Source organism: Hippopotamus amphibius, chromosome 16, assembly GCF_030028045.1.
Source record: "Hippopotamus amphibius kiboko isolate mHipAmp2 chromosome 16, mHipAmp2.hap2, whole genome shotgun sequence".
Lineage (NCBI taxonomy): Eukaryota > Metazoa > Chordata > Mammalia > Artiodactyla > Hippopotamidae > Hippopotamus > Hippopotamus amphibius.
Window position 1 is genome coordinate 24992436 of NC_080201.1, and position 13428 is coordinate 25005863.

At 38.9% G+C, this 13428-nt stretch overlaps 1 protein-coding gene and 1 non-coding gene across 2 annotated transcripts; both read right to left on the reverse strand.

Annotated features, from left to right (window-relative positions):
- Window positions 1-8143: 8143 nt before the first annotated feature.
- LOC130838980 (60S ribosomal protein L10-like) lies at window positions 8144-8550 on the reverse strand. Its single transcript, XM_057712740.1, has one exon. The coding sequence runs from the start codon at window positions 8514-8516 to the stop codon at window positions 8214-8216; it is 303 nt and encodes a 100-aa protein (XP_057568723.1). The 5' UTR covers window positions 8517-8550; the 3' UTR covers window positions 8144-8213.
- A 23-nt stretch (window positions 8551-8573) lies between these two features.
- On the reverse strand, window positions 8574-8708 carry LOC130839471 (small nucleolar RNA SNORA70). Its single transcript, XR_009049860.1, has one exon. It is a non-coding gene; the product is annotated as a small nucleolar RNA SNORA70 (small nucleolar RNA).
- Between the last annotated feature and the right edge of the window lie 4720 nt (window positions 8709-13428).

Genomic DNA, 13428 nt, shown 5'->3' on the forward strand with positions numbered 1-13428 from the left:
TGACATATATTCACAGACCTAAGTACACTTATATAGAACTTATATGAAAAAAAAATTACTACTGCATTTAGGAAAACTGCCTTGTATTTAAAAAGAATGTTTTGTGTCAGTGGTGAAGAATGAGATTTTGTCACATCCAAAGAACTGAAGATAGGTTTAGGAGCTTATTTTCCTCAATCTGGAAATTCTGACTACTTCAGTGAGATCCCATACCAATTTCTCACTTTGGCTTAATGTGCCTCTTAGAATGCTTTGAAAGATACATGGGACTTTAAATTGCAACCTTGGTTCTTTTTACCTCCTCATAGTAGAAATAAGCCTTAGCGATTTTTCTTTCTTCCTGCCTCTCCCTGTTACCTGAGTGCTCTCCTTGTCCAAGGCCACTCTGTTCTCACCTGCAGAATAGCACCTATCACTTTCTCAGATGGCTCTGTGAGGGACAGTTCTAAAAGATATGTAAGAACAATTCCGCCCAACAGTATAGGTATAGATAGATAGATACATACATGCCTATCTGCATATATATACATACATATACAGGATAGGCTCTGTGTGTGCGTGTGTATTTGCAAATATAGTCGTTAAAAATCTTAAACTCCAAGATAAGACAAACTGAGATTAAAATCTCAATTCTGCTATCATCTTAGCAGCATGAACATCAGTAATAAGCTCCCTAAAATTCAGTTTTCGAATGTGTAGAAGTAATGTTGCCATCTTTAGAAGTTATTACAGGAATATAATGATGCAATATAATTAAAAGTAATAGTGGAGACTAATATTACTTATTTAATAATAGTAGCTTTCTGACAGTAAATGACTAACCTATGTGTTAATACCTAGTATTTCCATGTGCAGATTGCATTAACTTGAATAAGTCAGAATGCAAAGTAATGGGTCAATATTAAATCAGTTTTCATAATGGAGCACTTGTAATACAACCATTTATGCAAACAGGGTGTTAAATTCCTTTGCTTTATAAACTCATTGACATAAACTGAAAATCTTACAAAAAGTGGCAGTGTATTGCCATTTTAAAGGAACTTGCTCCCCAACACTTTCCCTTGGCAGCTGATTATTCTTCCCAATTTCCTGTGATTTACACAGCTGTCCATTGTGATGGGAAGCCATGCCGATAGGTGGGCAGAGGTGGGCCATGCATCGATCTCTGTGACACACCATTAGCCATCTTCTTTCACTTAATATTATCTGACGAGTCTTGACCAGTTCAATTTTCCCTCTGAAGACACTGTGTTTAATAGATTTAGAACTCCCCCTGCTCTCATGTCATGTTTCATGCTTAGGCAGATTCAAAGTTTTCCCTTCTTAATTCTCTGTATTTTAAGTCATTTTAGCTAATTCTCCACTACTTTTTAATCCCTATACTAAACGAAAGGCAAAACATTTCCACTGGCCTGGATAAAATTTGTCAGTCATTCTTTTGAAAAGTTCAGAGTGCTAACTAAACCATTTCATAGAATTGTTCAGAACTGTGTAGCAATTTTGAATTTTATCTTTGTTGTTGTTTGCAACATAATTATGAATTCCTATTTTAAAATATATCATTCTAGTTTTGTCGGTGGGAAATAATTTCTGTTTATCTTGAATTCCTTTTTTTTTCTAGATTAATATAGCGTAGGGATAAGAAAGTTGTAGTGTCCCAAGATCAGTTCTTTCAACAGAAAAAATCTGCAACTTTTTGTTCACAATTGCTTTTGTTTTTTTTTGTTTTTCTGTTTTTTTTGTTTGTTTGTTTTTTTGCTTACTAAGATGAGGTTTCCACTATGAAATTAAATGTCTGTTTGTAAACAGACACCACTATTTCCCTAATCAGCAATTCTCTCATTCTTCAAGATTTGAGAGTAGACAGTTTATTAGGGAAATCAGAGGGTAAATTTTTAGCAAAAACAAAAGATAGTTGTGAAATAAAGACAGTACAAGTTACAGCATTAATATGCATCTAATAAATACTAGTATCTATTTCTTCTATTTCTTTCTCCCCCCCCCCCCCCCCCCCCGGTGATATCAGTGAACTGTATCCTTTAAGGTCTACATTGAACATCTGAGGTAGTATTTGTTAGTCTTGTTCTACACATGAGGAAAATAAGGCAAAAAATAAAATAAAATTAGGTTAGCAATGTTACACACATAAGATATTTTGACTTCTGCCTGTTTCCTTCCCAGATCACCCCAGGATATTGAAGGAAATTCTTAGGGTTGGGCTGACCATTTTCAGGCACCTTTCATTAGCATTGCCTGAAAGGACTCATTGGTAAAATAACAATGGAAAGGATAATAACTACACAAAAATAACCACCATTGCTGAATGACTTGTAACGATAGCAAGGGAGATCAATGGTCAAATGCTCACCATGGCAGTAAGTAGGTCATGCAACAGGGTGCATGTGTTTGCATATTTGCCGATGTGGGTGCAGGTGTGGGTGTGGGTGGGTGAGTGTACATCCCAGTCTTCGATGGCTTTCCATTGAATAAATGGAAATGAAAAAAATTTGAACACTAGACAGACTTTATCCTACAAATTCCCTTCAATCTCTACTATCATTCATAGTATATTATTAGGGCTTATTAAAATTTCCTCCTTCGATAGCACTAATTTTGGTTCTCTCCACCCTTGTGACAGGTCTTTCTGTCCATTCTACCTGTGGAAAACAACCTAAATGTCAGGTTCTCTGTGACGTTTTTCTTGAGTAGTGTATTTGTTTCTTCTCGCTTGTGCAAGAAATTGACACAGACTGGCTTAGAACAGCATAAATGTGTTCCGTAGGTCAGAAGTCTCACTGGGCTAAAATCAAGGTTCTTAGCAGGGCTGCATTCCTCCTGGAAGCTCTAGAGAGAACCCATTTCCTTGCCTTTCCACATTTTAGAGGGTGCCTGCGTTCTTTAACTCATGTTCCTTTCTTCCTTGTTCATAGTCAGCCGTGTAGCTTTTTCAGCTCTCTCTCCGACTCTGATCCTCTTAGAAAGTCCTTTGTAATTACCTTAGACCCACCTGAATGATCATGGATAATCTTCCCAACCTCAAGATCCTTGACTTCTCACATCTACAAGGTGCAAAATATCTTTTGCCATGCAAGGTAATATATATTCACAAGTTCTGGGGACTATAACTTGGACATCTTTAGGGGAGTCAATGTTCTACCTACTACAGAGGGAAATCAATCTAGTCTCTGTCATCAGATTTCCATTAAGAGTTTAGACCACTATTACATTGTAAATTTAACGTAGATTTGTGTGCATTGTTTTTTGTTGTGGTTTCCGTTCATCTCCTCCCTTCAAAGTAAGAGTCCCAGAGGGCGTTGAAATCTTGTCTCTTCAATTCAATTGGAGATACTTGAGGATAGTCCTACCTCCTGGACATCTTTTGATTCCGAGAACATCCTACATGAGTTGTTTATTAAATTGAACTTAAAAGTTTTGAGAGAGTAATTAAACTATGAGTCAGTCAAAGCAAAAGCAGCAACAGATGATGGAGTTACATTGTTAGGTGATATTTTTACCAGGTAGGACAAGACAGGCAATAACATGAGCCTGAAGGGGTTCAGAATGAGCCTCCCCCCAAAAATGTGACACTTTGGTATGCAGACTATTTTGAGCTGAAAGCAATCAAGAACCAGCAGACTTAAGAAAAACTGTTCTCTCTCCTTTAACTACCTAAAATAATTGAGATAGTGGGCCTGGCACAGAAAGAGAGTTATTTCCGAGATCACTTTTCTCTGAATGACCTATTTGTATGGCAGAATAAACATCTAATTACCAACCATCTTCTCTCCTTATAGTCCTGGGAATCACCCTCCTCCCCTTTTAAGATCCAGGCCCCATCCCATTCTTTCGCTCAAGATGGCATATGAACCTCAATTGCCCAGCTTGTCCTTCGGTCTCATTGTCTTTGTGGGGCCCCTGTGCATATGCAGTTAAATTTTAATCTGTTAATCAGTCTATGTCCATTTATTTTTAGGCCAGCCAGAGAATCCAGAAGCATAGAGGAAAAATTGTTCCTCCCTGAGAAGCCCAATCTGTGGTCTTACAAGCAAACTAAATCTAGAAAGTGAGTTTGGGGGATTGGCATATTTTCTAGAATGGGTGTACTTTCTAGAATAGGATGCACTCAAACTTTGAGAGGCCAGTACTTATCATAGCTGCTGAGAAAAACTCATTTAAGTCTCTTATCTTTAATCCGGATTCCCTTCTAAGATTATTCTTGTGATCAGATGGTGATAATTGTCTCATATGGAAAGATTTAAACTTCTTTAGACTATAGTTCAAACCACTGACCATCATAAAGTTGCTTGACGCCTAACTGTAGAATTATAGGAGGGATTAGTCCTTAAGATAACAATATCTTTGTCCTCAATTACTGTTGTGTTGTTCCAGGACTATGGTTGGGGGAGATAACAGAGAACAGGCTACATAATTTCTTCAAATTCAGAGAAAAATAAAATTGAGTTTTTCTATTGATCATGGTCCTCACCATGTCTACCACCTGTGAACATTTTGCAGACAGGGAATCTGAAAGAAAAAGCCAAGTCACTGCAAGGTGAAATGTACTCTGTTTTGAGGAAATAAAGACACACGCTTTTTAGGTTCAAAAGCATGGTGCTATTTGTTTCAAGGACTAACCCCTGTGACCTGCCTAAGAGATAGTCATTAATATTCTCAATTTTCAAATACAGAGATTAAGAAAAAGAGATTAAATAATAAGAAAAATATAAGAGCACAAATATGAATTAATAAATATTTGTGTCTAAAAGTACAACATTAAGAAAATGCATTAATTTTAATCAAATAAATTGTTAAATTAGCCATCACAAAATACCTATTACATTGCAGACATGCTGTAGGTTAGCTTTTCTGACAATATCTGTTAGGTTGGCACTATGTTTGCTGAGAAAGCATACTCAATTTTAAATTAAATAAGTTACTCATGGGGCTTCCCTGGTGGTGCAGTGGTTAAGAATACACTTGCCAATTCCAGGGAAATGGGTTCGACCCCTGGTCCAGGAAGATCCCACATGCCATGGAGAAACTAAGCCTGTGCGCCACAACTACTGAAACCCGCGCCGCTAGAGCCCGTGCTCCCCAACAAGAGACGACACCACAATGAGAAGCCTGCGCAGCACAACGAAGAGTAGCCCCCACTCACTGCAACTAGAGAAAGCCCTCATGTAGCAGTGAAGACCCAATGCAGCCAATAAATAATTTAAAAAAATTAAGTTACTCATGGTCAAAATTACTAGAAAAGTAAACTACAAAAATTCTTCTAATTCTTTATGAAAACTGGCATTTTAGAGCTTTTTAATATATGTGACATAATGTAAATTTAGACCTCTGAAAATGAATGTTCCTGCCTAGAGCCCACAGGTTATAAAAATAAAACCTACCTCCTTCTTATTAAATGTATTTTATACTCATTTTAATTTTTTAAAAGTGATTATTTTATAATTTTAGGTACATCAGTTAACAAAATCTAGTAAGTCTGAAGCTCAGTTGCCTAGGAGTAGAATTCTGGGCAAAGAAGAAGATTATTTGATGAGGAGACACAACAATAGGTTTCTGCATAGGAGGGTGATAGTTAATTTCATGTGTCAACTTGGTTGGGCCACAGTGACCAGATAAGCAGTAAATCATTATTCTGAACTTTCTGTGAGGTATTTTTAAACAAGATTAACATTTCAATTGGTAGACTTTGAATAAAGCAGATTGTCCTCCCTGATGTGGTGGGCCTCATCCAATCAGTTGAAAGCCTTAATTGAACAAAGACTGACCTCCTCAAACAAGAGGGAATTCTGACAGCAGCTAACTTTTGGGTTCAAACTGCAGATTTTGGGCTTACTCATCTCCATAATCTTGTGAGCCAGTTCCTTAGAATAAATTTCCTTAAATATGTATACACATCCCATTGGTTCTGTTTCTCTAGAGAACCCTAACACAAAGGGAGAAGGGAATGATTATCCAGAAGTAAATAAAATAGAATACAGTGGGTCACAAATAAGGCATACTGTCAAGAGTAGTACATGTCATAAAGGCAAAAAGTGAGTTGAATGGGTGAGGCAAAGAAACAGGTATGTCTTAGCTACCAAGGATTGTGCTACTTCCTTCAAAGTTTAACCCTCACAGTCTCCCTATGAGATATTCACTATCAACTTCAACTTTCAAATAATGATACTGAGGCCTGAAAAGTTAAGTAATATACAGTCTCAAGCAATTGCTTTCAACATTTGGAGGAAATGCATAAATTAGACCTTCTTTAGTTTTGTTTTTCACTCTACCTAGCATCTCGCAGGCCTAATTTGATTAAACTCCACTCACCCTCTCAAGATCACCACCACCAGTTAACCAGATATTTAGGTATCTAGCTCATACATCATGGACAAACTGTTACATTAAACTCAAAGTGCATAACTCATATATGTTTTACAGTTGAAGGCCCCTAATGGATTTGTACCTCACCACTAGTTTGTGATATAATTCATGTGAAGTGTCCAAAATATAAGTGGCATATATGACATTCAGGTACAGTTTATATGTGGTTCTAAACCACTGCACATGTAGCAAAATTAATTATTGGAAATTAATATTCTGGGGGTATATTATACCTACAGTCTTCATGCTGGGCTCTTGCGTTGGAGAGAAACCTTCTCCAATGGCCCCTCTGTGACTCTGGCTTATTACCTCAATGATTCTGTTGCTTGTTGTAACCCAATATGTATGTTAGTATACCTTCAGGAATAGGTTGTCATCCGATTTATTAGTTGGAGGACCTTACATCTTTCAATGGTAGGGAAAATTTTATATTGACATATCCAGAGTTTTTATTGAAGTTATATTAGTCCTATCTATCAGAGATATGCTAGAAAATCTATAACTCCCACCAAAATGATGCCCATGTGAGCACTTCAGTTTATGAAGTACAATCTTCTAAGGCAGGCTTAGGGCCCTGTGATTCATTTTTCAACCTATGTGATGTTTAATGATTTTGTCAAAATAAAAACTAATACACAGTTCTACGTCCATCATGAAATTATGCCACTCAATTTGTAGCTTACACTATGAAAAACGACTTCCAGATATGGAAGTCTGAGGACTAGGAAATAGCTCCAGTCTATGTACTTCTCCGTCCTCTTCTGACACAGATATTTGTAGTGGGTGAGAAGTTATTTGCCTTATTATTACACTGGGAATTTTTCAGAACAGAGTAATGACATTGTTTCGTTATGTGAAACGTAGATATCTACCTAGGGTATACTGTTGGGCCAAAAAAATGATTATTAAAAAAATGAAACTATATAAAACAAGAGGGGAAAGCGCTGGATCCTTATCACCTTGTTTAAATCAATCTTAAATCCCATTTTCTAAACTGCTAAACAGTAATTCCCAAACACATTCATTTTTCTTAACCATCATAGTCAGAATATCAAGGAGCAGTTTTGCAAGTTATTTGTCTGGGTGTGTGTGCATGTGTGTTTGGTGTGAGTGCATACACTCATGGGCATTTTAGAAGGCTGAATATAATTCATATTTTGTTTTCATCCTCTTTTTACATGTTGTTTTCTTAAGAATTAGATATTATTAAATAGGGTCAAAAAAGGTAAGTCTTTGGTAATTAAAAAAAAGAAGAAAAATAACATAGTTCCCTCTTTGGAGGATATGATTTCTACAAATGCAGTTTACACTGGTTATTTAAATACTGGTAAACAGCCCTTTTTAAAATAGCGCTTAATGATAAGTCCATTGTGTTTTCACATTTCAGAAGTGATGAATAGCAACCTTACTTTTCACATAGGGTTAATTTTCTGAGGTTCCTTTAGTTCCTCTGCCACAGGGTGAATATTTAATATTTGCCAACTATCCTTCCAAGATCCTTTGCATTAGTCTTTTTGTGTACCACTCTGAGAAGTGCAGGAATTTAGACCTACTATGTAACCCCCTACAGGTATTAAACGAGGTTCAATTGAAAGGCATTGGCACATATGTTGAGATGCCTCCTGACAACACATGAAGACATTTTTATTTCATAGTCTGAAAAAGCAAAGCACAGAACATTTCACCAACTAGTCCAGGGCCTCATAGTTCATTAGCTGGGAGTTTAAACTCATACTCAGCTTGTCAGACTCAAAGGCCTACGTTCTTTTTTTTTTTGACAGAAAAGGAGGATTTATTCATGGGCACAAGTAAGGAGGGGACAGCACCAAAGGCTCTCACGAGTGCAGGGCCCGCCATTTGTCCAGGGGGCCACGATTAGGGATGTATTTGACCCCACAGCCATCCGGGATGAGCCGCTTTTCTGCCACCATGTTTTCAAATTCATCCGCGTTAAACTTAGTAAATCCCCACTTCTTGGAGATGTGGATCTTCTGGCGGCCAGGGAACTTGAATTTGGCCCTGCGGAGGGCCTCAGTCACATGTTCCTTGTTCTGCAGCTTGGTGCGGATGGACATTATGACTTGGCCAATGTGGACCCTGGCCACTGTGCCCTGGGGCTTTCCGAAGGCACCACGCATACCTGTCTGGAGCCTAGATTGGGGACAGCATGCCAGTCATTAATGTCCCTGGAAAAGGGCTGTCTCCACGGTCCCTTAGGGCAACCTGTACAGGCAACAGGCTGCATACACTACCGAGGACACTGCTGTTTGCAGCCACTGCACACTGGGCCCCCATGGGGAAAAGAGCACAGTCGGCTTAACTGGCTGCAAGAGGCCTACGTTCTTTATGTACTATCCCACAGTCCCTGGAAGTTGCAGAATTCCATCCGTAATGGGGTAAAATCATAGACACACATTAGATTTAGCATTTATCATCAGAATGTTCAGCACAAAAAAATTGATCCCCCTCTGCATGCAAGACCCTGCCATTAATTATTTTGCCTTTTTCTCACACACACAGCACGATTCAAAAAAACAAGGCTAATGTGAGAATGGAATTTACACTTTCAGTGATAGGTCTTTTCCTGGATTATACAGAACAGATTCACCTCCAACAGCTATCCTAAACAAAACTTTTATGATCAGTAACTAGTCAGAGTGTATCTAGAGAAAGCAAGTAAGTATTCAAAGTAGAATCTTAGGGGACTTCCCTGGAGGTCCAGTGGATAAGACTCCAAGTTCCACTGCAGGGGGGAATGCAGCCAAATAAAAACAAAACAAACAAACAAACAAACAAAACGCAAAAAGAAACAGGATCTTTGTCATCAATAGTGTGGCTTCAGTGGAATGAAATGCTGAGGACTCTGGGATATCAAAGCTGCAACACAAACAAATTAATAGGTCAGCAGCTTTCATAATAGAAGTGCTAATGAGGGGGAAAAGTCATCAGTTCAAGTCAAACACTACAGTAAAGGACATGGAACAAATGGATGTCGAATACAAGCCAGAGGAGTTTGGTGTGAAAGGGAAAGTCTACAGAATATGTCACAACAAAATATTTTTTTCTGCATTATATCCCAGATCCAAAGATTTCAGCTCCGTGGGTATTAAAAACATGCTGCCATAGACTTAGACCATTTCATCAAAAGGATGAGCGATACTCAAAATGATTTAAGATGGGAGGTGAATACTAGAACTGAATCCCAACTGAGAAAGTTACCTCCTTTTTCTTTCTTTCTTACATATTCTAATTACATTAATAAAGAAGTCTCCAGCTTTATATTAACATGTCTTTAACACTTTATTACCACTTGTTAATTTGTCTTCCATAGTTATATAAAGTTTCCTTTCAGGATACATTTATTTACATTAAAAGGGGAGTCCGTTTAAAGGAAAATAAGTAGAGACTTTATGCAGACATGGTGAAAATGGTGATGTAATATAATTATTGAACCTGAGAAAGAGTACACATCTAGATGAAATGGGAAAGCATCTGAGTCCATGAGCAAAACCTAAGGACTAGTCTGTCTCTGGTCATCTCTGCGATGTGTGGCAGGAACTGACACTGGAGGGACAAACACATGGGCGAGTTGAGGCAAGAAATAACAGGTCTGCATGTACACGATTCATGATTATCCACTGAGTAAATAACAAGCCCTGGATAGAAAGATGAATGAGATTCAATTCCTGACCATCCCTCTGTCCTGTGCTGCAGTATGCTTCTTATTTGTTTAGTCTCTCATTGAAATTTTCTGTGGCATTTCTAGGGTAGTTCTAACTACCACGGACAAATGTCTTTCAACCACAGACTGCCTTTCTGTACTATGAGGTCACTCACGGGATCTCTCATCACTCCATAGTAGTATATGCCAGATAAGCATCTCTCTTAGGATGTCTTCTCCGTCTGAAATATTCTCAGTTCCTTTCATCATTTCTCAGTTTCACCTTCACCGTTTTCATACCTCATCACTAAACAAATTCCAGTTTGCTCATATTTTTTAAAGTATCACAGCCAGAACTGAGTTCACTATTTCAGGTCTAGCAATATTATTTTCGGGATCAGAAAGCAGACATTATCAATTGAGCGCTAATATAGAAAACATTCTCTACTTTTGCTTCAGCCGAAGATCACACTAGCTTTGTGTATTCTATTGATGATTCTGAATGAAATTATTATTACTTGTTTTCTTAAAAGTGTGGATACTGAATGCATCGTATTTTTTTAAGCTAATGAGTTATATAATTAGAAAACTAACAAAAGACATTCTTTACCAGTGTTCTCTTAATTTCTCAGGTAATATAAAGATAATTAAAAAGGGGGCCACCTAGATAGTAGAATATTAGGTTTATTGGCTATATGGCTCTTTATTTTTCATGAGAATTTTTTTGAGGACCTCACACAGCCTGAGAGAGAGATTTCTTACGTTTCTTTTCACACCAATTCCTTCCTCTTCCAAGATACCTAATCACTCACATGCATGTGAAAATGCCCTTTTGTTACTGGTGGGGCAAGGAAGAGGGAGAAAAACTGGCAGAGAAATCAGTTGCTGATGCAGCATTTACCCTTTGTCATGATATATTTCTCCAGTACTGTCAGTGGCAGAGGACTGCAGATTAGTTCCTAAACTAAACCTCGAAAAGTACAGGACTCTAATTTTCTACCCAACAGAGGAAGACAACACTCCATCTTTTTCAACTATACCTTTATGTACAAAGGATTGTTATGTGGATGCTAGTCCTGGATAGCAGTGACTTTATCCCAGAGAGGCTGCTCAATTAGCAGAGTGAAAATACATATACATTTTAATGCAGATAAGAGGACATTCAAAGACATTCTGCCTTCAGGTACTATGACCAAGATTAGGCCAGTCCTCTCCAACTTTAATTTGCGTACAAATCACCAGAGGATCTTGTGGAAATGAAGATGTGGATTTCCTGCCTCTCAGGTGAGACCTGAGAGTCTGCGTTCCTAACAGACTTGTTTTAGGAGAAGCCATGATACTGGTCCACAGATCACACTTGATTGTTAAGGGATTAAGAGAAATCTGGCAGAGTAGAAGTTTCCTACATTTGTTTCCAGTTCTGTTTTTTTATTATACTACCTTAGATTTCATTTACTCAATAAATATGTATGGAACATCTTTAGTTGATGGGCATTCAGTAGTAGTATTTTTCCCAGCGCCCTTTAGGTGTAGGTTCAAAAAAGTAGGTCTCTCCTTTAAGATCTCATTGCAGTGGGGCAAGCATTTCTAATACAGCTTTGACATGAAGGTTAAGAACAAAGACCTCGAGAATTGGAAAGACTTAATTTGAAAGCTGGTTCTGTCACTTCATCCCCTTGCCACCTTGGGTAGATTAACGAAATTCTGAGCCTCAGTTTTCTCATCTATGATGAATTAAAAGAGGAATGAAAAGATATAATATTTTAAAGCATTAGTAGTGTCTGACATGAGTAATATATTTTTAAAAAAATTCCAATTATTATTCTTGCCCCAGTTTTGGTATGCACTGAGCAGAACCTGCAGGCACAGACACACTCAGAGGTAATCCTTGAGGGCGAGGGCTGAGAGGGGGCTAGCAAATGACAATGTTGGAGGATCCTGAAAATAAGTCCTTAGAGGTATTCACTTCCCCATTCCAGAAATCTTTGTGTGCGTCAGAATTGTTTTTTCTGTAATGACGAAAATGTCTATATCAGAACTGGAGCTGTTAGGGAAGACACTGAATGAAATCGCCCGCCCTGACCAGGCACCACAGCAACCATTTGCATGAGTTATTTTACGACAGGAGGTCCTGGTAAGGAACCCCAAACTAACAAGCCACCACCAACCGGAAGAATTTGGGAAAGATCCCAAGGAGACGCCAGTCCATATGTCCTACCAACCTCCCAAGAATCCTCCTTGCTGGAGTCTGTCTTGGCTGAGCGATGTGCACGCCACTAGGAAGGACCCTGAGTCAGAATGATTGGCCAGAGACAACCTGGAAACTAACCCCATCACCATACAACGTGAGACTGTGAGCCATGTGGCAGAGCAGTTCTCCAGGGTTCCCTTACCCTCCTGCTCTCTGCCCTGGCGCCCCTTCCCAATAAAGTCTCTTGCTTTGTCAGCATGTGTGTCTCCCCGGGTTATTCATTTCCGAGTGTTAGACAAGAGTCCACTCTCAGGCCCTGGAAGGGGTCCACCTTCCTCAACAAATGGCTTGTGCAGACAAGTGTACATTCCATACAAGCAAAAGAAAGAGACACATAGGAAAGAGTCAAGAAGGATACCAGATCATCTAATGAGATTTCACAGAGTATATAGCTCCAGGGATACAGGGGACTTTCTATACTGGGGGTAAAATGCTGTGGGAAGTGGAAACCTCAAAGGGCAAAGGATAGTCCCACTAGCAGAAGGCAAAATTAGAGGGCGGGAGAGAGGTGGCAGGAATGAGGCAGGTTAATAACAAAAGCAGGGAAGGAAGAGGCAAACAGAAGAGAATGCAAGCCTCAGGGAATAAGTAACTTATGGCCTCTTTCACAAAGATCCTGCCATAAACAGCCCAGACATCTGAGTCAAGGAGATAAGGGAAAACCTAACGTCTGCACTCTGGCCTCTGTACCTTGCCCCTGCCTAGATAAGCATAGCTATAGGCTCCCAAAAAAAGCACGGGAACTGGTTTATAAAAGGAGAAACTTTTCTTTGTTTCGGGGCTCAGTCTTTGGATGTGAATCCACTGCTGTACTGGTACAATAAACATTGCTTCCTGTATTACAAGCCTCGGTATCCTGCCTACCTCTACCGATCCCTCCAACAGGAACACTGTCACTGGAACTGGGGGAAGAGGGGACTTGCATATTGACTCCTAGCAAGAATCCAGTTGCTGACCTACAAAGTCACCAATTTGAAGATTCTGAAAGTTTTCCTGACTTGAGGAAAATTAATCAAAGGAGAGGGATGTGAGAGTCCTTCTGCGGTGGAATGAATGGTGAAAGAAATCTAAGTTGCAGTGCTCAACACTTATGCAAATTGACCACTTGAATAAGGAAGCACCTTGGCCTGTGCCAAGC